General features: G+C 42.5%; 1 protein-coding gene across 10 annotated transcripts in view; it reads right to left on the bottom strand.

Moving 5' to 3' along the window:
• Positions 1-20,300, bottom strand: part of TPK1 (thiamin pyrophosphokinase 1) — a 269,979-nt gene extending 249,679 nt beyond the window's left edge. For 7 of the 10 annotated variants that reach the window (XR_014540139.1, XR_014540140.1, XR_014540141.1 and 4 more), the window contains exons 1-2: positions 20,159-20,270; positions 16,135-16,200 (exon numbers count right to left, since the gene is read on the bottom strand). Coding sequence is in view for 5 of the 10 variants with exons in the window: in XM_083578291.1 (XP_083434417.1) it covers positions 16,135-16,177 (43 nt within the window). In the remaining 5 variants the exon portion in view is untranslated. Of the gene's footprint in view, positions 1-16,134; positions 16,201-20,158 lie in introns of all 10 variants that reach the window. The other 3 variants (XR_014540138.1, XM_083578287.1, XM_083578286.1) reach the window with 2 other exon arrangements.
• Positions 20,301-21,589: the final 1,289 nt, after the last annotated feature.

Below are 21,589 nucleotides of genomic sequence, written 5' to 3'. Positions count from 1 at the left end.
CAGCTGTGCCATACAGGGATCGAACCTTCAACCTTGGCATTATCAGCACCATGCTCTAGCCAACTTCATAAGAAAACAATTTTTAAATAAAACTGCCAATATCAAAATGCCATTATACAAATCTATGGTGCAAACACATTCGGAGTACTGTGTGCAGTTCCGGTAGAGTTGGGAAAAGTTCAGAAAAGGGCCACCAAAACGATCTCGGGGTGGAGCGACTTCCCTATGAAGAAAGGCTGCAGCGTTGGGGACTTCTTCATTTAGAGAAAAGGAAAGTAAGGGATGACATGACAGAAGTCTATAAAATTATGAATGGCATGGAGGAAGTGACTACAGAAGTTTTCTCCTCTCTAGAGGGGGGAATACTAGAACTTGTGGACATCCCATGAGGCAGAATGTTGGGAGATTGAGGACAGATCAAAGAAAGGAGTTCTTCACACAGCACCTAGTTAAACTATGGCCTTTGCTCTCTAAGGAGGCAGTGAGGGCCACCAGCTTGGCTGGCTTTAAAAGAGGACTGGGCAAATTCATGGAGGAGAAAAGGGCCCTCAACGGCTATGCGCCACAAGGCCTCTGCTCTGTCTCAACGGCTGGAGGCAGCAATATTTCTGAATACCAGCTGCTGGAGAAACCACGGGACAGCTCCAAATCCCCAGACTTTAAGTGACGACCACAGAGAGAGTCCAAAGTTAACAAAAGTGACCACTTCTTCCCATGTGAAAGGAACAATAATGAATGATGCCCTTCACTAGGTTTTTGAAAATTCAAAGTCAGAAGCTGATTAAGACAACAATTCCAACCTAATTTATCTGGAAGTAAGCCCAATGAATTCAGTGGGACTTACTTCTGAGTAGACAGGCTTAGGATTACAGCCTTGATGCCTATTAGTTATCTTTAGCAACAAGCAAGCAAAAGATGAAAGGCATTCCCAGCAAAAGCCCCTGCAACCAACTGGCGGAAATCCACATGGTGGTTCTTTTTCAGCAGATTCCACTGCTATCCCTACTTCACAAAATGGCAGCAGCTGGCAGAAAAGGGTGGGATAGAAATGCAATCAATCACCAATTGGTGATTACTTTCTACTGGTCTTTATCTTTAGAAATTGCTAATTTTGGGGGCCATGGAGTTTTCCTTGCAGCAAGGAGTTGCATAGCTCAGCTTTCCTCAAGCTAAGTATTTTTCTGGAAATACTGTGACTCAGCCTCCCCATTTTAAGTAGAATTTGCTGATCCAAAGACTGCAAGTGGAGCTTTTTTCTTTTGCATTTCTGTCTTCCCACCCACACAGCTCTCAAAGTATTATTATCCATTTCCTGTAATTTCTTCTCCTATTCTCTTATCATGCTCAACTGCCCAAACTGCCAGTTTCTTTCATTTCTCCTCCCTGGTCCTTTTATATTCACTGCTTCCTCCTCTAACAGTTTTCCCTCTATTATCCCCTTCCCCTCTATTCCCAATTTATTGGTAGTGATGATAATAAATATTAACCTTCTCTCTTTCTTTCCAATTTCCTTCAAAGCTTCCTTCAGAGGAAGAGCACCTTCCCTCCTTCCTTCCACTTCCAAATTTCCCCATCTCCTGGCCACCTTGATACAGCAGCCAATGAGCTGTTGGTGTTGACACTGGTCCAACCAAAGGGTTGTGGCGTGGCCAGGGGGCAGGGCAGGCAAGTGAGGGTGCACCAGGTAGACGATGGCACTGAGGCCCACCTAAAAGTGTTTGGAAAACATAAATCTTAAAGGGACTCAAAATGTCATGATTACTGCACTCAGACCTAATTCAAAATTAATGCTCATATCTTCTAATGCACTGCATTTTGCTTTTCTATCAAAAATGCCTTTGGTTATACAACAGATGCTGCTTTTATAAACAACCTAGTAGTGTGACCATATTTACTTAGCTCATCTGTATCCTTCATTCAAAGAGAATGAAATCCATTATTTCTAAGTGGTGAAGATGAATCCTATGTGGGGTTTTTTGAATACCCATTAAAACAGACTTTATCAAATTTAAATCCAAAATCTTATCTTAATACTTCACTGACCTGGAATTCACCTATCTATCAGATCTGAAGTCTACACTGTCTAGAACCAGGGACCTCAGAGAAATGTAGCCACCCAAAGTCACTGTATAACCCCAAGCTCTAACGTGCTTATCTTTATCAACTTTTCTATTGAGGAAACCTACTGCAGAAGAATTTTGTATATAGAGGAGATTGGTTAATTCGTTTTTACGGTTGTTCCTCCTTGCTTACTGGCAAAGGGTTAAACTCTTTGGTTTGCTTTATTGTCTTGATTTGCTGCTTGTGCTTGGGGGATAAGAGAGCAGGATGTGGAAGGATCTATAGCTGAGCCAGCTGAAGGCTGAGAAGCTGCCAGCAGTAGTGCAGCGGAAGGTTAACTACATATGCCAGGTAGGGCTAGGCTGTACCTGGTTTTCAACACTGAAATATCAGCAACTAAATACCACAATATGTTGAACGTCAATAAATTGGAGTATCGCTCAGCCCTAATGCTGGCCCCCATCTATTGGCCTATCTCACCTTGGAGGTGATGTAACATCCCTCACACCATCTCAATAACGGCTTCTGAAACAGGTTGAGGTATTCAGATATCAGGCCAGTCAGCATGTCGCCTCTAAGCGTCTAAGGCAGACGTTCTCAACCTGTGGGTCCCCAGATGTTGTTGGACTACAACTCCCATCACTGCTAGCTAGCAAGGCCAGAGCTCAGGGATGATGGGAGTTGTGTCCAACAACATCTGGTGACCCACAGGTTGAGAACTGTTGGTCTAAGGGAATGTTTCTCAAACTTGGGTCCTCAGCTGTTGTTGGACTACTACAACTCCCACCATCCCTAGGTAGCAGGACCAGTGATGAGGGATGATGGGAGTTGTAGTGGGAGCCAAGAACAGCTGGAGACCCAAGTTTAATAAATACTGGTCTAAGGTATATAAGTCTCCCTTTGGCGTTGGCCCTCCCTGCCAGGGAGGGTGCTGCATACTCCATTATTGTTCCCTGGAGTTCTTGATAACTGAATGAGGAAGCATTTTATCCTGCTTATGCTATGTTATTCTGCTTAAAGATTGCTCCACTGCTTTGTATTCTGAATTAAGCCAGCTACTTAAGAAAAATCTTTGGAAAATTTGTTTTTTTATTAACACTTTCAGAGCAACAATATAACATACTCCTTTAATTTGTCTGTATAAACAGTCTCTTGAGGCTTTAATTTTCTTTTTAAAAGATCCCTTAGAAAGAACAATCCTTAAATTGGAACTTTTCCCGAACCTTCTCGTTCATTAACATATACAGATCCACATATTCACTGAGAAGGAACCACTTTTCATTGTCTTCTTTTGCATTGTCGCAGTGCCAGAGAGAGCGAAAATAAAGGCAACTTTAAAGCAAAACACTGAGAAGGGAGTCAGGGGCCACAGCAAATGAAAACATTCCAGTTTAGCACCCAATAAGCATTCCTTGGTTGACCACAAGTGAGAGATACAGCTTTATCTCAATGTTTTGTGGTCATTTAGAAGGGTGTTGCATGTGGCCAACGGAAGGATATTTTCAATTCTGCTACAAACAATAAGGGAACAATCCAGGCCACCCGCTGCATGTAGCAATGAGCATGTATAGTGTAGCGTGAGCAGGAGTCGCTGGAGGAAGTGGTCATTGGTAGGAACTTCCACATGTGTGATGATGCTTCTCAAAGGGGGAAAAAAGGTGTGCCGAGGCTCTGGAACACCTCCATGCCTTGATTCTGCCTGCCTAAGAGATGATCATATCCATACTTTGCATGAAGGTCACAGGGCAGCCCTGGACCAGCCACTATATCTGAGCCTAATCCGTCTTGGGGGGGGGGTGCTGTAGGGTGGGACACCCTAGAGGAAGGGTAGGATGAAAATTTAATTAAGTGGAGAATTCCACATATCCCGCAGCAAAGATTCTAGAGGTGCAAAATTGGAAATAAATCCAAATATGAATGAACTGGATATTACAGGAGAAAAACGACTCAGAGCTTTTTGGCTTACTTCAAAAAAAGCCTGACAAACTTTCTTTGAGATTTAAGCAAATATTAGCTGGCAGAACAGGTCAAAAAAGGTGGATGGAGTAATTGAGTACAGTTTAAGAACATGAGCAGTTTGTTCTTGCTGATAAATTAGACAGCTGTTCTGAATTACATTTCATGCTGTTTTTGCACAACAGCTAATTTCCTGCTGGTAGTTCTAAAGTGACTTGGAAGTGTATGCAATTAACTCCACCACCTTTTCTTTATCCTTCAATAAAAGCATCAATTGTATTTGCTTACGGTGAATTTGCAGGGGTTTCTTCCTTCTCCTTCTCTTCCTAAAACTTTAGAATACATGTATTAGATGTCTAATGTGGGCTTCATAATTCAGAAGCCATATTTTGACATCTGAATTATTATAAAAGCCAACAACAATGCTGGCACTCCTGTAAAACTTGATTGAACTAATGGAGCCTTTCAATTCATGAAATAGTTTTTCTCTATTTCCCACCACTACTGCACAGCGTCACACACACATTTGTGTGAGTAGGAATGCATGTTGAGCAGTTCATGTGTATAACAACTAGCCAATGTGTATATTCACCTGGCCTCATGGAGAATGTGCACATAATCCTTCCAGAAATAACTGTTCATATTTCCCAATCAATATACATAATCTCCATTAGGCCTTTTGGGAATGTGAATACCTTGACAATTTTGTACGTTCTCTAGCAAATATGGACATTCTTCAGTCAGTATGTACTGTCTCCACAAAACGTGACTTCTTTTCTATTTCTGGTTCAAAAGTGTGCAATCTGCACCCCCTGGACTGCTTCTGTCCCACTACCCAATCTTCCATGACCCACAACACACCCTCCTGCTGATCAGTCAAGGCAGGAAGAAAGAGGACCTCCAGATAAAATTAACTGTTTCTGCAGTTCAGACTCCTTTTCATTATCCTCAGCTGTTCGCCCGCCAGCTGAGCAGAACAAGGCAGACTTGCAGGGAGAGGAAAGTTTGAAACCCTCCCGCTGCCCTAGCCCTTGCTACTAAGCTTAGGAAAAGAGCTTTTGTTTTCAAATTGACATTTATCCACAAGCCTGTTTCTGCATCCTCTCTAGCTCTCCCAAGACCACACCAGGAATACGCAATGCAAGAAGACTAGCAGGTTGCAGCAATGCAGCTCAAACCACACCAAATATAAAAAAAGAAAGCAAAACTAATTCCAGAGCAGATTTTCTAAATGTTCAGAAAATTGCTAGTTTATTTTTTAAAGCCAGAGAGAGGCTTAAGAAGCAAAAAGTTTCCGGCTACGCTGTACATGCAAAAAGCCGTCCCATAAGAACATCAGAAATAGTTCAATGTCCTGGTGATCGCAAAGGAAGAAAAAGTGGCGGGAGAGGAAGGAAGGGGCTTTTCCAGAAAGTGGAGGGCAGAGTGGAGCCAGCTTCCTCTCAACCTCGTTTTACTGCTTGAGAGGACGTGGCTTCCTTGTTACACAATCGTGCTCAGTTTGGGTCTGACTGTGTCACTGCCCTGCTGCCAACAACCAAAACTCTGACAAGAGCGCCACAGATCTCAGGTTTATGGGGGACAATACAGTGCAGCAAGGAAGTTAACACACAAGCATTTGGCACACTATGCAGGTCTGGTCTGGGGACCACCACAACCAGCTCCCTCCGCATGGTTCCCACATGAATCTTCGTGGTCCCTCAACTTGTAAAGGTATTAACTTCCAAGCCTTTGCATTAAAAAGGTGTTATTGACTTCAATAGGATGTGAGTTGCACCTTGTCTCTTTCTTTAAACCATTCCCAGTGAATTATTTGAACCAATTAAAAAGAAAATTGAACTTTCTACTTGGTTCTGCCAAGCCATTAAAGGCCAGTATATATGCATGTTAGAAATTATTTCTGATGTATAAAACATAAGTTTCAGATCTTTGAGAACAAGAAGTGCCTGTTCGGAATACATTTTCTTGTATTATAACTCAAAAGTTATTGTGCTACATTTTGTTCTCCTCATTATCACTTAATCAAAATGCTAAAATACCATTCCAGGGGCATGCTCTCAGCACCATTACAAGCAAGGAAACCAAAGGGGAGATTTGGTTATTCATGCCTAAGGCTGAATTTTGCCCCATATTTTTAACCATTTTCCCCAATAGAGATCTGATTTATATTTTTAAGCAAGTGTTGCTAACTTTTGTAGTTCTATCACTATTCTTGATATGGGGCATTTCTGAATTATTTGTTTACTGAACGCTGGTTGGTCTCCTCTGATCTACATCACCTTCACCGGCAATACATTTTCCATATCATAGTGAAATACACACACAATAAATGCACCCAAAATAGTTACGCAATGGATTCTACAGTTTCCTAATTACCTGGCAGAGGGCTACTTTATAGATGGTGTGTTTCACTTCATGGAGAATATTTGTTACTTCTGTACCATCTAGAGGTGTAACAACTTAACTTTGTACATCTAATTAGCCTACATTTGGGGTTTACATTTCAGAATCCCTGTTGCTTTTGAGACATTTCTTTCCAAGCTTCAGATTTCACAAAGACAAGCCCCCTGATTTGGCTTCTTAATGCCAGGCCATTTTGACTGACATGTTCTGCCTGATCACTGGAACCAGGTCTGGACTTATTTCTTCAGGCAGAATTCTTGGGGCATAGTTTTGGCACCAATGGAAGCTTTCCTTCCAAAGCGAATCTACTTGCATTTGAAAGAAAGAAAGAAAGAAAGAAAGAAAGAAAGAAAGAAAGAAAGAAAGATTGTTATATGAAAGAAGCAAACACACCTAATGTCCACATCTAGCTTGGCTCTAGATCCTGACAGCATGCCCCTGACAACAACATGGGAAACCAGAAGAAAGGATGTCTCTCACACACACACCACTTTCTAAAAATCCTACTCCTACTCACGTTCCAGGTAAATCCTTCATTAAGCAATGCTCCAAACAGTAACTAACTTAGAGACCACATAGCTCCACACTCTGTTGTTAATTCTCTTGTGATGCATATTTAATATAAGCTTTTTGTGGATCCAGACCATCATGGTGACATATGCAGCTATGAATACATTTTCATTTTCATTTAGCTATGCGGATGTTCAGTAAACAAGTGTCACTGGCTCTCTCCAATGAGAAATGTGTGAGATGCAAAGTGAACGACACCCTGCCTATTTTTACGAAATCTTGAAATGAGAGGTGTCTAATTATTTTATACATATGTGTATTAAAATTGGTGTTGAAATCTTGGCAGTATTTATAGCACACAAAAGCTTTGAATATTCAAAGCTCAGGAATTACATGGATACATTACAGGGAATGAAAATTAAACCATTCTTCCCCACATCACATTTCACTCTTTCCAAAAAGATTTGCTTTCTTTGTTTCTATATTTATTTCAGCTCTTTTGAACAACTGAAAAGACAGCTGCTAACACATGCATGGGTTCAGCAAAAAGGCTTATCTGTTTCCTTTGCTTATAACTCCATTCCTTCCATTCTATAGAAACTTCTGTGAAAGGAAACCAAAGCTGTTTGCAAAAAGTGAAAGCATAGATCAGGCATTTGGAAAGTGCAAAGTGTTTAGTACACTCTGCGTTCAGTGCTTCTGAAGCATTGAGCACTAGGCTTCCCATGTGCCCATGACCAACCTAACCGTTGAGCACTAAAGCGCCTTTCTCTGGTGCTGCAGCCCTGACAGGCTTCAGGGGACCCTGTGGGTACTATTGAATTAAAAAGAAAGAAAGCGTAAGGTCACAGATCTCCTCCCATCATTTTCATAATTTCTATGGGTCATAACCTCCTCCGTTTCCCTTGGATCAAATGAAAAAGACACATCAGCATACTGGTGACACTTTTCACCAAATCTCTGGACAGCCTCACCTGGTGATTAAATGTGGAGGTCACACATTATGGGAGACAAGGCAGAATCCTGCGTCACCCCCACATGCCAAAGGTCAAAGGTTAGAACTAGGGCTCCAATGAATAGCCCTGCTTGGAAGTCCAAAGCAACTCTGGCACAAAGCAGCTGGAGACCATGAGCTGGTCCTGAGGCCTTGGAAGCATCTCAGAGATTCAGATGGATGTTTCTTGCTTTCTCTTCTGTCCAGTTTAATATCTTTTTAAAAATCTCCCATAAGTGTCTCCAAGTTTTCTATAAATGGAAAATGCTAGCTGAGAAAAGTGGAGAGAGGCAAACAGTGGTGGTGGCGGCGGCGGCAGGGGGTACAGCTCTGTGACTGACAGCTCTAGCTTCCAATCAGGTAAATGGTTTTACCAGAACTATCCTTCTTTACGTAATGTCAAAATGCCTTTGAAAAGGACTTGGAAGGGATGTAGAAAGAGTTTAAACTGCTCTTTGCTAATCGATTCTCTTAGGAACAACTCTATTTTGTGGAGCTAGTGGTTGGTTGTGAGCTTACTGCCTTGCTTTCTTTTCTCCTTTCTTTATCTCTGATTTCTTGTGTGTGTGTGCGCGTGCACACCCACACCCACACCTTATTTAATCTGGCTTTTGTCCATAGCTGTCTCAAATATAATCTGTTTTGCTAGTTATTAGGTAAGTCACTTTTCTTCACCCCCACCCTACCCTGACCTGACCCTAGTTTCATTCGCATTAATGTTTCACTTATTTGCTGTGTTTATGTGTATGTGTGCAATCAGATAGCATCTCTCCAACTCTCTGTTCTTTGCTATGTGACAACACACACACACTGCTGTAAGCATGTACCAAGCAGTATATTAGTGAATACTTCCATACATTTCCATGAAGTATTACCCACTCTATCAAGAATGAAATGGGAGCAGGCTAAATATAGCATTCCAATGCAGCTTCTGGGAGAACATGCTACAGACAGCAAGAGAAGTCAAATCAATTCTGACCCACGCAACCCTTTGCCTCTTCACCACAGGTAAAAGCAGAGGGTCACACCTCTTTGACTGAAATTTGGCAGGCTTCCTCTCCTCAGAGGTGGCTACTGTGCATGCAAAATTCACCCAATTCTGCCCCAAAATTAAAATGCCATAGGCATTTGTTGATTTTTCCACTATAGTTAGTAGAGAAGTAATGCAAAGCTTCAAAAAATGCACCAAAGGAAGTCTCTACTTCAGATCTGAAGTGAAGCAAAATATCAATGTGAAGTGCCAAGGCAACCTGCTATCCAACGCAACAAGGCTGGTTCAAAGGCAATCTTCTTTTTTGTTTTCTGGCATGGTGCCTGCCAATCTCACCTCTGGCTGACAGTACTGGAAGCCCCTGAGAAATTCAAAAGTGAGGGGTTTTTAAAATGATTGCATGGTGCCTCCTTCTCCAGTTCAATGGAGAAAATGGAGGTGCCCCCCCATAAGCACTAGAACCAAGGGGTCTCCCAGTGAATATGATTTGCAGGAGGCTGAAAACCAATAGAAAGCATTTCTTCAAACAATGCATGTTATGGAAATGGGTGACTAACAACCTAGGAGTTCGAAAGCACATCAAAGCGCAAGTAGATAAATAGGTACCACTCTGGCGGGAAGGTAAACGGCGTTTCCATGCGCTGCTCTGGCTTCACCAGAAGTGGCTTAGTCATGCCGGCCACATGACCCGGAAAAACTGCCAGTGAACAAATGTTGGCTCCCTCGGCCAATAAAGCGAGATGAGCACCGCAACCCCAGTCGTCTATGACTGGACCTAATGGTCAGGGGTACCTTTACCAATTAAGAGCACTGCTGCTTTAAAGTGTCACACATTAATGCAGCATAAACCGCTTGGTGATAAATGAGAAACACTTTTCAAAGGGGAAGAAAAGTGAAAAAGCTCAAGAGATGTCAGATGAAAATTAAAGGATTCCTCTATACTTTTGAAGGCTTCTGGACTGTGTAAGTGCTATTTTCATTTTGCCTTCATAGACTAGCTTAGGTTTGAAAAACATTTCTCACTACCAAAAGATGAGACTATTTTTTAAATTGTGATATATGTTCTTCAATTAAGATGGCAAGAACTGAAAATCTTTTTGCTTCTCCCTCATGGCCAGTACAAGAACATAGGGTGACCCAGTGATTTGATTTGCAGTAGCTCAGTTGTGCAGGCATGATACAATGCCAGCATGGATATCTACACTAATGTGCCATCAATGCTCATTGGCACCCACAGAGCCCTGCTTATGCGCAGTATGATGGTGGGGCTATGAGCCAGCACTTGCTCTGTGTCTGTGCACCATGAGGTTTTAAGATCCGAGAGAAATCCAAAGGATGAAGCCTAAGCATTAGCAACATCTGTTTGCTGTTCTAGGAAAAATCATTTCTTTTGTAAATTTAATTCAGAAAAGGCCCTAAAATACTTGCAAAGATGTAAATGCTGAAATATCTAATTTCCCTGGAAAACACGTATGTTACTGAATCAGACAACCAGAATATATTAATATTAAAAATAATTATTTTCGCATTTCCAATATTTCTCTACTGCATTTTTTAAAAACTGTCTATTAATTCTGCAAACATTTTCCCCAAAACCAATTTCCAGCTTTGTAGAGGTGTTAAAAAAGATAATCAACTGATAATACTTATTTTATTAAGTCTCCTCTGAAGCTTAATTCTTAACAGAAAAACCCAATGCAGCTATAAAAATGGTAATTAGGAAAGTTTTGGAAAAAACGTTGCAGACTAAATACAACTCCATGCACAGGAAATTAATTCTGCAGATGATGTGGAAAAGATGGCATATAAAGTTAACGAGATATTACTTAAGGCAAGAGAAACAATTAGGCTATTAACAGTGGAGATAAACTAAACATTTGCCATCAAATATAATGAAACTAATTAAAAGTGAAATGAAAAATAAGACATGAATATGAAAACAAATTCAAGCACAATAAAAGGCAAAACATCTACAGGACCAAAAGCAGTAGACTGCAGACTGGGAAGCAGTACAAAAAGCCATCAGCCGAGAAGATCTGCTAGGCAAACAATGAAATTCCTGAGATTGTCCTCCCTGTTTTCAGAAGAATGACCACAAGAATAGCTTTATGAATTCCTTCCATAATGTATAGATGATCTCAGCCACTGCTGAAGAATTCGGCCAGGGATTTTGTTCAGAGTTTTAAAAAAGGTTGTACAAGTACAAGGGAACTGCTTATTGAGAACACTTGAACCCTGTCATTCACGAACAGAATGAACATCGAGATGTGGCAGCTTCTGCTGGCAAGAGTCCGATTCTTCCTGAGCCATTTTGTTCTTGTGCTTGGTGACTAAAAGTCACATGTGCACGATCCATAAAATGACGTGCTTTGAATTCAGGAATAGATTCCTGCGTGCAAATGAATAACTTCCTTGGAGAAAGCACATGCTACAAATGTGATCACTGATAATGCTTTTTTTGAAAAATCGACTTACAGACTTAACAGAGAAAAGACTTGTGAAGTTGATGTTCAGTTTCTATGTGTGTATGGTACCAATTTTACAGTGCGACCTCTCCTTAGACCAAAGCAGGGCAAGAGCCTTCGCTGAAATCAATGGGGCATCAAGTCAGTCATCACTAATTTCTTACTTTGTTTCTACGGGTGGGACTAACCCTCAGGATTCAGTCCTAAGCCTCTCTCCCTCTTTTATCCCAAGTATGTATTTCTTGAGGACTCAACATTCAATTTAGATACAGAAGGGGCTGAGAAGCTATCCATTCAGGCAGAGAAACACCTGTTAGCTCAGGTGAAGGGCTGGAGAGGTCCTATAAGGAGCAACTGTAATGGAGACTGAAAGTGGCAAAAATTAACAGGTGAAAGAATGAGGAACAGGAGAGTCATGGATAGAGGTGAGAGTCAGTGAAAGGCAGGCAAATGTTCCAACTCAACACCATGTTGCTCCATGTAAGATAACGCTCCTCATTTAGTAGCACCCATTCACTAAGCTCTCAACGGATTAGTTTCATTTCTCAAGAAAGTGGTTTTTGACAAGGGGTATACACATGTAGACTCAGTATTCAGTAAAAAGGGTAGACTCTATTTTCACATAATCACTTTTCAGAGTAAAATTATGCTTTTAAACCCCCCGATTATTTGATAAAAGCAGTACAGTTCTTTGGGGGAGGAAATGAAACTTACGGCAACGTTGGAGACACTATAAAGTTTTCAGAAAATGGGGAAAAATCAAAGGACCTAATGTGTTCCCGATCAAATTTTTATGCCTACTAGCTGAGAAGATGAATTAGCTTAGCTGCACTCATTTCCCCAAAGAAGCCCTATTTGTGTTCCTTAGCCATGGCTGGGTATTATTTCTGAATATCTAAACTCTGGCTAGGGATGGGCTACAAATCTAGGTGCAGACACTTTATGCTGTACTACAACGCACAGGCTGAACACATTATACCAGTAATTAACTAGTTATATGTAAACTAGTAATGCAGATAGCTATTTTCCTAGTCACCTACGAGATCACTTCCAAGTGACTATGCAGAGAAACATTACACATTATGGGGTTTTGTTAGGTTGAGACCCCAAACTGAGTTACAGACCAACTTACAGTGTGTTGCATGAGGCACACAATTATTACCTTCTTTTGCCTTTTTTTAAAAAAAGCTTTTTTGCAAAGAGCAGGAGAAAGAAGGGAAGGAGAGAGACAGAGAGGGAAAAACAGAACGGCACACAATGGAAAAGTGGGTTCCATGTGGCAGGTTGGCGTTAAAAGTGATGCATTGGCAAAAGACTGGAGATGACTGCTCCAAAATATATGAACATTTTGGGAAACATAATGCAGAATCTAGTAAGCATCGGGCCCACAGTATGTACACAGTTAAGTTTCTCAGAGAAGAGTCTACAGTAGTGAGATTTTCATAAACTCCCCAACATTCTACAGAATTCAGACAAGGGCATTGTAAAGTTGGTATTATTCTCACTATTTCTGAAGTGAGAACTACACACACACACACACACACACACACACACACACACAGCTGAAACGTCTAACAGGGAACAGGGGCAGGAAATGCATGCTTGTATTATTCACCATGCAAGTTGACTATAATATAATCGAAAGGTTTTGCTATTAACTTTAACTAAGTCACCTTTGCACCTTTGTTATTTAAGGGACTTTGCCTGAGAGGTGTTAAGCGTGCAGGACACTTAAGGGTTGCAGTGTGAATGAAGGCTCTGCTCATTTCCACAGGATCACTCTCTGAGTACATGGCTGTCTGTCTCCAATTTGGTCTTCAGTGCTGCTTCAATCACTGCAAACCACTTCTGAGAATGTCAGGGTGTCCCCCCCCCTTTAATCTATCAAGAGTTGTACAACCACCAATAACACAAAATTAACAGTATTGCAGAGATCTTTTTAAATGTCACAGAAGCTCACTCGTATTGATATTCTGAACTTAATAACACTAGTGCTGTAACGCTCTGCATCAAACTACTTGAAGCACTTTCATAAGGCAATAAAGCAAGGAATTTGTTTTCACCCCAAAGCTATGTCAGTGACTCTGTATAACTCTATTCAGAACAATTTCCATAAAGAACAGGGAAGGGGTTGGGGGGGGGGGAGAAGAAGTACCTTGGTGCTCAGTCTAGGTGCTAAAGTTGTTTTCATCTCAATGCCCATAGATAAGGAAAGGGAGATACAAGAAGGGAGCTCAGCTTTAAGTATAACCTGCAATATGGGATCCACTGTTAATAATTGACACCTTATATCAGTCACTCTCTTCCTTTTCCTTTTCTGTCCGCTGCTGGTTTTCTTAATTTCTCATTTTGTCCCTTGTATCTCTCCCCTCTGCCCTCTATTTCTCTGTGTGTGTTTTTGAAGGAGAAATACACAGAGAGAGAGAGAGAGGAAATGATGGTGGTACTACAGGTGCAAGCCACCTTCAGTCTGGACAGAGCCCAGTTTTAGACCACATCTGACACGGGCCACATAGATAATTCTAAATCTGGCCCACAGACCTCTGGATTCTTCAATACATATTAGACGCGAATTCAAAAGTATGTGATATGCAAGACAGAACTCTTGGTGGGGTTTGAGAGGTCATTTCTTCTGGTTGAAATAAGGCAGGGAACATGGTCTGCTACCTATCCATCCTTTACTATACCATTTGCAAATTGTGAACCATCCCTTCTGGTGCAGCATAACGACTAGAAGGATGGCCTAAGCAGTCGTCTGTTCAGTGTCAACTCAACCACCAAGTAAACCGGCGATTGTAAAGACTGCAATCTAGAAAGGTTTATGGGGTGCAACTGCAAATCACCCCAAAGCTTGGCTCCATTAATTATTCAGTTCTGCAACCTGCATTACAAAATACAGTTTTGTGCAAAATCCTTAAAAACAACTGGATGTCAGATTATTTTAATGGCATTTAATGGCAGTTCAACACTGACAAACAAAAAGCAAAATTCCCTACTTCCCTTCAGGTCCTGCAAATACAGCTTTTGCTGTCACGCACACCAACTTTTTGGAAGCAGGCAAAAATACATAGTTTTCTCACAAAATCAAGATACATCAATCGCTGTTTTAATTCACTGCTCAGTCCCCAAAAGTGAAAATAGTGAGTGTTACCCCTACCCAAAATCAAAGCAAATGAATGGCAGGTAATTATAAGAATTATAAGAAATTATAAGAACAAAAAGGGACAGAAGTAGAAATCCCATCAAAACCTGGATTGAGACAACCATCTCTTTACAGCAGTAGTCGGAAACCTCTGGTTCATGAGCAAAATTTGGCCCACCAGGCCTCCACATTGGCGAGTGCCAGTTCCTGGCTGACATTCATCTCACAGGCAAAAGTACTAAGTGTCCTAGGTCTATTTCATCAAAAGCTTCTGCCCACAGCACACAGCAGTAACATTGGTGCGGTTAGTATGTTCAACCATGATCAGGAAGATGGAGGTTCAAACCCACACTTTGTCAGAAAGCTCACTGGGTGACCTTCAGCTTATTCTTCTTGTTTAAATTTGCATACCGCCCTTCATCCACAGATCTCAGGGTGGTTCACAGCAGAAAAATACAAGAGAAAAATGCAAAATACATAATAAAAACAAAAACAAAGCAATAATCCCCTCCCCCCTCTCGCATTGGCACACAAGAGGTTGTCAAGGATGGAGACCTTACTCTCTGGCAAATCAGGCCACCCCACGTATTCCACAAACCCCTACTTTTTGGAGTTATTTGTGGCACATGTGCTACAGATTAGTTGGTTCATTACAAGCAATAGAAAGAATGTAGCTAATTATGTCAAAAATAATTTGACATTAAGAACTTTTAGGGGCTGCAATTCCTTCAGGATGACAGCCTGTAAGCACCAAGCAAGCTATAAACTGAAATGAGTAAGTTTAATTAATTCAGACATGCACAACAAACATGTGGTACAGATTAAAGACCCATGAATGAAGTTCCAGCTACCTGAAATGCATAGGTAGGTGAAATAGCCGCACTTAAATGAAGTGTGTTATTGCCTCTATAAAAGAAAGTAGCAGAGACGGGCCAACAACTTGGAAAATAAAATAAATTGTTTTAAATGCTTTTCAGTTAAAGACCCAAAGCATTACAATGGGATGCTCAGAGCGTCTATGTTCATTTAACTCATGTTGAATCTAGTGGGGAAAAGTCTAACCATCTTGAAATAACATCACCCCAATTAAAATTTTTAAATAAGAGCAATGATTTTTATGAGTTGGGTAATTCAGCCATTTGGATAGGCTCACTCTGATCTCAAAGCAGCTCTTAAACCTTAATGTCATGGAACGAAAGACAAATCACAGAATGGGGAATAAATGACTGTTTTCTCCTGAAGTTGAGAAGAATCATTATAGTTATCCCATATTCCCTTGTAATGGCTATGGGAGCATGAACACTGCTTTTGAAAGACAGTCTACCCAACCATTTCTACCCAGGCAAATCAAAATTGTTAAAGTCTACTCCCAAACCATTTGCACAGCCTCCCATTGTAACTGCATTAGTGCTAGTGCAGAGATTCATAACAAATAACTACAATAAAACACTGATTCTACCAGATTCTGCATTTGCGGTAGGGCTGCAAGGCTGAGTCTCTTCAAATATTACGTAACAACGCCCATCACTAAAGCAGCCTTTTAATGTGGTGCATTCAGGATGCATTTCAACAAAAACACTCTTAAAAGAAATGTAAGCAGTAGATACAATACCAGTGGGAAGCAGGCATTCCAGTGGAGTAAACACAGGATCCATAGCTGCTTATTAATGTTGTAAAACTAAAGCAAAACAAAAAAGCGTGTTAAAAACCACAGTTCATGAACCTCACTTATTAATTCAATATTTTAATTATAGTTAAACTATACCCTAAGCATAATATTCATGAGAAAATGAACAGGGTAAAAAAGCTCTGTTCAGAAATAGCCACAAATTTGCAGGCACACACAAATATTGATTTTAAAATAAATACATTTAAAGCTGATTTACACAGAACCATGGACCGTTACATATAGCAGGTGGCAGGAAGCCCATTCCAGTGTGAAGAGATTAATCTATAAGTACATTTGGCATCAGCCAGATTGATAGATAGTGTGACACACAGTTCAAGGGATTGGAAAATCTGAGTTCTGGAGGAGCAGGGAAGCAGCGAAACGAACGAGCAAAGCTTGAGAGGGTTCAATTTTTAATTGGTAAATATTGATTTTTATAGAAGTAACTTGCCACCTGAAAGCAAAACTGAATAATAAGCAAAATAATAAAGGTTGCATGAGCAATGTACTTACAGCTCTGTTAAAACAGAGTACGTTACAGAAGCAGATGTGATTTTTGTAGAGGAGACATTATTTCCAAATCAACATGTTTGCTGGGTTAGGAACCATGCCATGAATGGAGGTGGGCACTCAGCACAGCTTGCTGTTGGTGTGCATCTCCACTGGCAGTCTAGGGGCACAGGTGGTACACAGCCCTGCGCACACCAGTTCCCAGACAATTGAATTTCTGGGCCCAATTTAAGGCAGGGAACATAGCTCAGTGGCAGAGCAGGTGTTCTGCAGGCAGAAGGTCCCAGGAGAGCCATTCCCAGGCTGATGAGACAATGCTAGGCTAGGTGAAAAAAAGAGTCTGAGCTGGCTGGGAAAAGCAGGACCTAATCTGCACCATCCTTCAGCCATGTAGTATAGGAACATAGATTGAATGCTAATGCTCAACTCTGGGATATGTGCAATAAAGAAAAGAATACAAAAGGCCCTTAGTTGCTAACTACTAAACTTATTTATTAAAATTATCTATTGAGTAAAAGCCCCACTTTATTTATTATTTCATGGATAATTATGTTTTGGGGGATTTTTGAAATGCCACCAGTCCAGAGGCTAGGGTACAAATAGAAGTTAATTAATTAATTAAGCACATTAATAAGTTCTAGGCTTAAAATAAAAATGTATTTTTAATCTACTAGACAACGTGGATCCTGACTGATTGACTCAGATGGTAAATGAGACTGATTGAAATGAAGATGACTACAATCTTTTCTATAGTCATAGGAAGAAAACCGTATTCATCTTTCTGCATCAATCCAGCAAAGATGCCCAAGGCTCCCAGCTCCTCCTCTTTGTTTTAAATTTAGGTTTAAAACACTCTTTGGGAGGCATTTGGGGGGATGGCCTGCTTCTTCTTTTTGTCTCTTTTCTGGGTTCTGTGTAAGTGCTTCTCCTGTTGTTGCTGTTGTTGTTGTGTGTGGCTTGGGGGGGCGGGGGCTGAGCATACCAGTTTTACTTCTGTTAAATTGGTATTTTTTAATGCCCTGACAGCTTCTTAGATTTCCAAATGTGCTCCTGGTCCCTAAAAAGTTTGGGGACCCTTGGTCTATAATATCTTAATTTCTACTGTCGTCTCCTCTGGTCAAATAGGTTTCTAAAGCGTTACAATTTTTTTGAACAGAGACAGCTGTGATAGGAGGGTGCAGACCTTCTGCTCCTTGGGACAATAAACCAACTGCTGTATTTATCCAACCTCAAAGATGTGCACAAGACAGTAGAATTACAGTGGACGCTCAGGTTGCGAACGTGATCTGTGCGGGATGCACGTACCCGCAGCAGCGTGTCTGCGCATACGTGGGTTGTGATTTGGTGCTTCTGCGCATGCGCAAAGCACAATTTAGCGTTTCTGCGCATGCGCGACTGCCGAAACCCAGAAGTAACCCCTTCTGGTACTTCTGGGTTTCGGTGGTCCGCAACCCAAAAAGACGCAACCTGAAGCGTCTGTAACCCGAGGTATGACTGTATATGGCTATCACAGTTCTGAAAACAAGACCAGCAGAGTTGACATGCTGTAACTTGTAAAATATCAGCATGTCCACCGATAAACAACTGGTCTCTCCAACACTGCAACTGGGACAAATGCATGAAGCCAGGGGTACTTTGGATGCAACAAGGTCCAGCGCCCTAAAGCAAAACAGCTGGACTGAATTTTAGCATTTTAACTGTGAACACAAGGCAATGTGTGAAGAGAAGATGTGGGCAGGGAGCACTCAATACTGAAAAAAATGTGGGTGGGGGGCTTATCCATAACAGAATACACAATGCAGAATACAACATGCCTGCAGCTAGAAGCCCAACAGTGACATCTGCCCAAGTGATTCCTCAAACTGCCAAGCCAACTCCAGAGCTAAAAGAGAAGTATGTGAGCATGGTGGGAAGCAATGGGGGGGGGGGGGGGGAAGAGCATGAAAAGAGCTTTGGGAAAGCAAAATTAACTGCAGGCCCAGAGCTTTATAGGACCCCACACCCCCAAAAGCTACGTCCCCACCCCCTGCCATGTTATCCCAGCCCTTCTCCAAGAAGTTCAGCGCGGCCCCTATCCATTGTAACATCAAAACAACCTTGCTGTTGTTTGTTGTTCGGTAATTTGTTTTAATCTGTTTTTCATATTACATTGTTTGTTTGTTTTATTGTTTATAAAAATATTTATGTACTGCTGCATCATAAAAATATATCACTGCGGTTTGCAACAATATAAATACATAAAACCGTATCAATGGTTGTAACCTACCCTGGGACTCTGTAGCAAAGCCCAGGTAATAAATTCAAAGGCTGTCCAGTGAACCACATGATTGGATGAAGATTTGAACCTGAATCTCCCCAGTCTTAGTCTAGAGCGAGAGGGGGAAGAGAGAATACAGGTACAGATGCCACTTTATTAACACAGCTTGTTTGGCCATTGTTGTTGTTGTTGTTTTTTAATGCAACCCCCTCCAAGGGTCAAGCCACTTCTTGCACAGGGGAACCTTTGTTCTTAAACCTCAGTTCTCAAGTAGGAGGTTGGCTCTCCTGATTTTTTTTTTTGTTCGTGTTTTGCTGTTCCTGAACCTCCCATGGGGGCTAACAGCTTTTAGGAGATGGGGAGGCACAACTATTCCTTTAGAATCCTGAATCCTTCCTTAAAGGAGCCAGGACTTATCCCTCAGATTAAATAAATAAATAAAATGATGAGGATGACGACAAACAGGCTGCCCATTATTCTATTCAGAATGCAATGCAGTCTCTTAAACAACTGTCCTTAGCCCCTGTACGTCTGCAAAGATCATGTACTTCTTTGCAAAGTTCTCTCTTCTGCAAGATACTTCCTTTTCCCCTCCCTCTTCCACCTCTCTGTGTGGACATTGAGACATGTCGGGATGGGAGGGTGCGTAGGGAGTGTGAAGGAGTGTGTGTGAGTCCCTGTCAGGGAAGAATCATAGAGTTAGAAGCATCAGGGAAGAATTGTAGAGTTGGAAGGGACCCCAAGGGTCATCTAGTCCAACCCCTTCAATGCAGGAATCTCAGCTAAAGAAGGCGGGGTATGAGTTAATAATAATATTTTCACTAGTCAAGGAAGCAGATGCAGAGACCACGCCGGACCAGGAGGCACCGATCCGCGGCCACCCGCTTGGATGCCTCCAGAAGGGATCAGAGGAGAGGGCTGCCAGCCACGCGGCCACCCTCTGCCTCCCCCGGGCTCTGGCGCCCCCGTTTCCCGCACGAGGGGCCGGCGCGGGAACAGGATGCCGGACTCGACGGGCCCCTGGGGGCCAAACGCGGGAGCGAGAGAAGAGACTCCAAGTCCCGGGCGAGTCGGGAGAGGAGCTGCAACTTGCAGAGAGCAGGAGCCATTCACTCTCGTCTGTTCCCTTTAAGGGGGGGGGTCTGATTAACACAACCAGGAAGGGCCAGAGGAGAGTCTTTCTGCCGGGGGGGGGGGTACCTGGTGCTGCTGCCCAGAGACACCCGCTCTGGCTCTCGCGGCCGCCGCTTTCCCTTTTGCACCTGGAGGTCCCGGACCGGCTCGCCAGGAGCCAGGGGAGACGCGCCGAGGGACGATCGCACCGATCGCCACACTAATCTATGGCTCGGCGGTCGACTTCTGTGCAGCCTCTCGATTCTGTCTTGTTGGACTACAACTCCCATCATCCCTGAGCTCCGGCCTTGCTAGCTGGGGTGGGTGGGAGTTGTAGTTCAGCAACATCCCACAGGTGGAGAAAGGCTGTAGCAACTCGAAGGCGGAGCGGGGAAAAGAGAGGAGGGTTATTTTGCCTGCAAGCAAAGAGTTGCGTTGCTTTTTGCATTGCAGCAACAGAGCGGCGAGCTGTGCAAGCGAAAAAGGCAGCATCTGCTCCACGGAAACGCCGCGAAACCAAAGCACTTGCAACCCAAGCCAACTGCGGCAGCAACCTCTGCAAGGGGAGAAGGGCAGCTCCTGCCTCTGGAGCTCCAGAGAGAGCCTGTGGCAGGAAGGGGAGGGATAGGGCGCTTCTCAAGCGCCGCAGCGCCGGGACCGGGCCGAGCCCTGCCTCTTAAAGGCGCCGCCCAGAGGAGGCGAGAGGCTTCCCGGGCTGCGCCCTCTTCGCGCGCCCTCCCGCCGCCCCGTTCTCATATACATCCTACATCTTCAGGGTGTTGGGAATTGTAGCTCGGTGAGGAGGAAGCTGCAGGTCCCAAGAATGTTTTGGAGGGGGGAAAGTCATGTGCACTAAAAGTGGTTTGTGGATGTGGCCCTGCTCTCAGTGTGCACTAAAAAGCGGCTAGCAGAGGGATTTAAAACAACTGCTTCCCAGGCTTGGAAAAGCAGATTTATAGGGAACCAGGCAGAGGGCCTTCTCAGTAGTGGCACCCACCCTGTGGAACACCCTCCCACCAGATGTCAAGGAAATAAACAACTACCTGACATTTAGAAGACATCTGGAGGCAGCTAGGGAAGCCTTTAATGTTTGACAGACTATTGTATTTTAATATTTTGTTGGAAGCCGCCCAGAGTGGCTGGGGAAACCCAGCCAGATGGGCAGGGCATAAATAATAAATTATTATTATAGTACGCCTCCAGGAGATCTTTCTGATGCACTGGTGTGTATTGGAAAGGGCTTGAGAATATCTTTCATCTTATTATTTCCCTTTCTCCTCCCCTTCACTTCTCAGAGATCAGTTAAAAGTGGTGGAGAGATCAGACCTCCCCCTCCAGTCCACTTTAAATTCTTCAATTAAAGAAAATCCATGGAGTGTTTTTTTATTATTGCAAATTGAGTCATATACTACAAGCCTTTGCATGTATACTGAGAAGTAAGTCCTACTCAATTCAATGGAGTAAGATCCCGGGTAACTTGGTAAAGACTGTGCAGTCTTATACTGCAATCCTAAGTAT

This window comes from Podarcis filfolensis (assembly GCF_964270895.1).
Source record: "Podarcis filfolensis genome assembly, chromosome: 12".
NCBI lineage: Eukaryota > Metazoa > Chordata > Lepidosauria > Squamata > Lacertidae > Podarcis > Podarcis filfolensis.
Note: the sequence above shows the minus strand (reverse complement) of the source record. Positions and strands in the feature narration are given on the sequence as shown.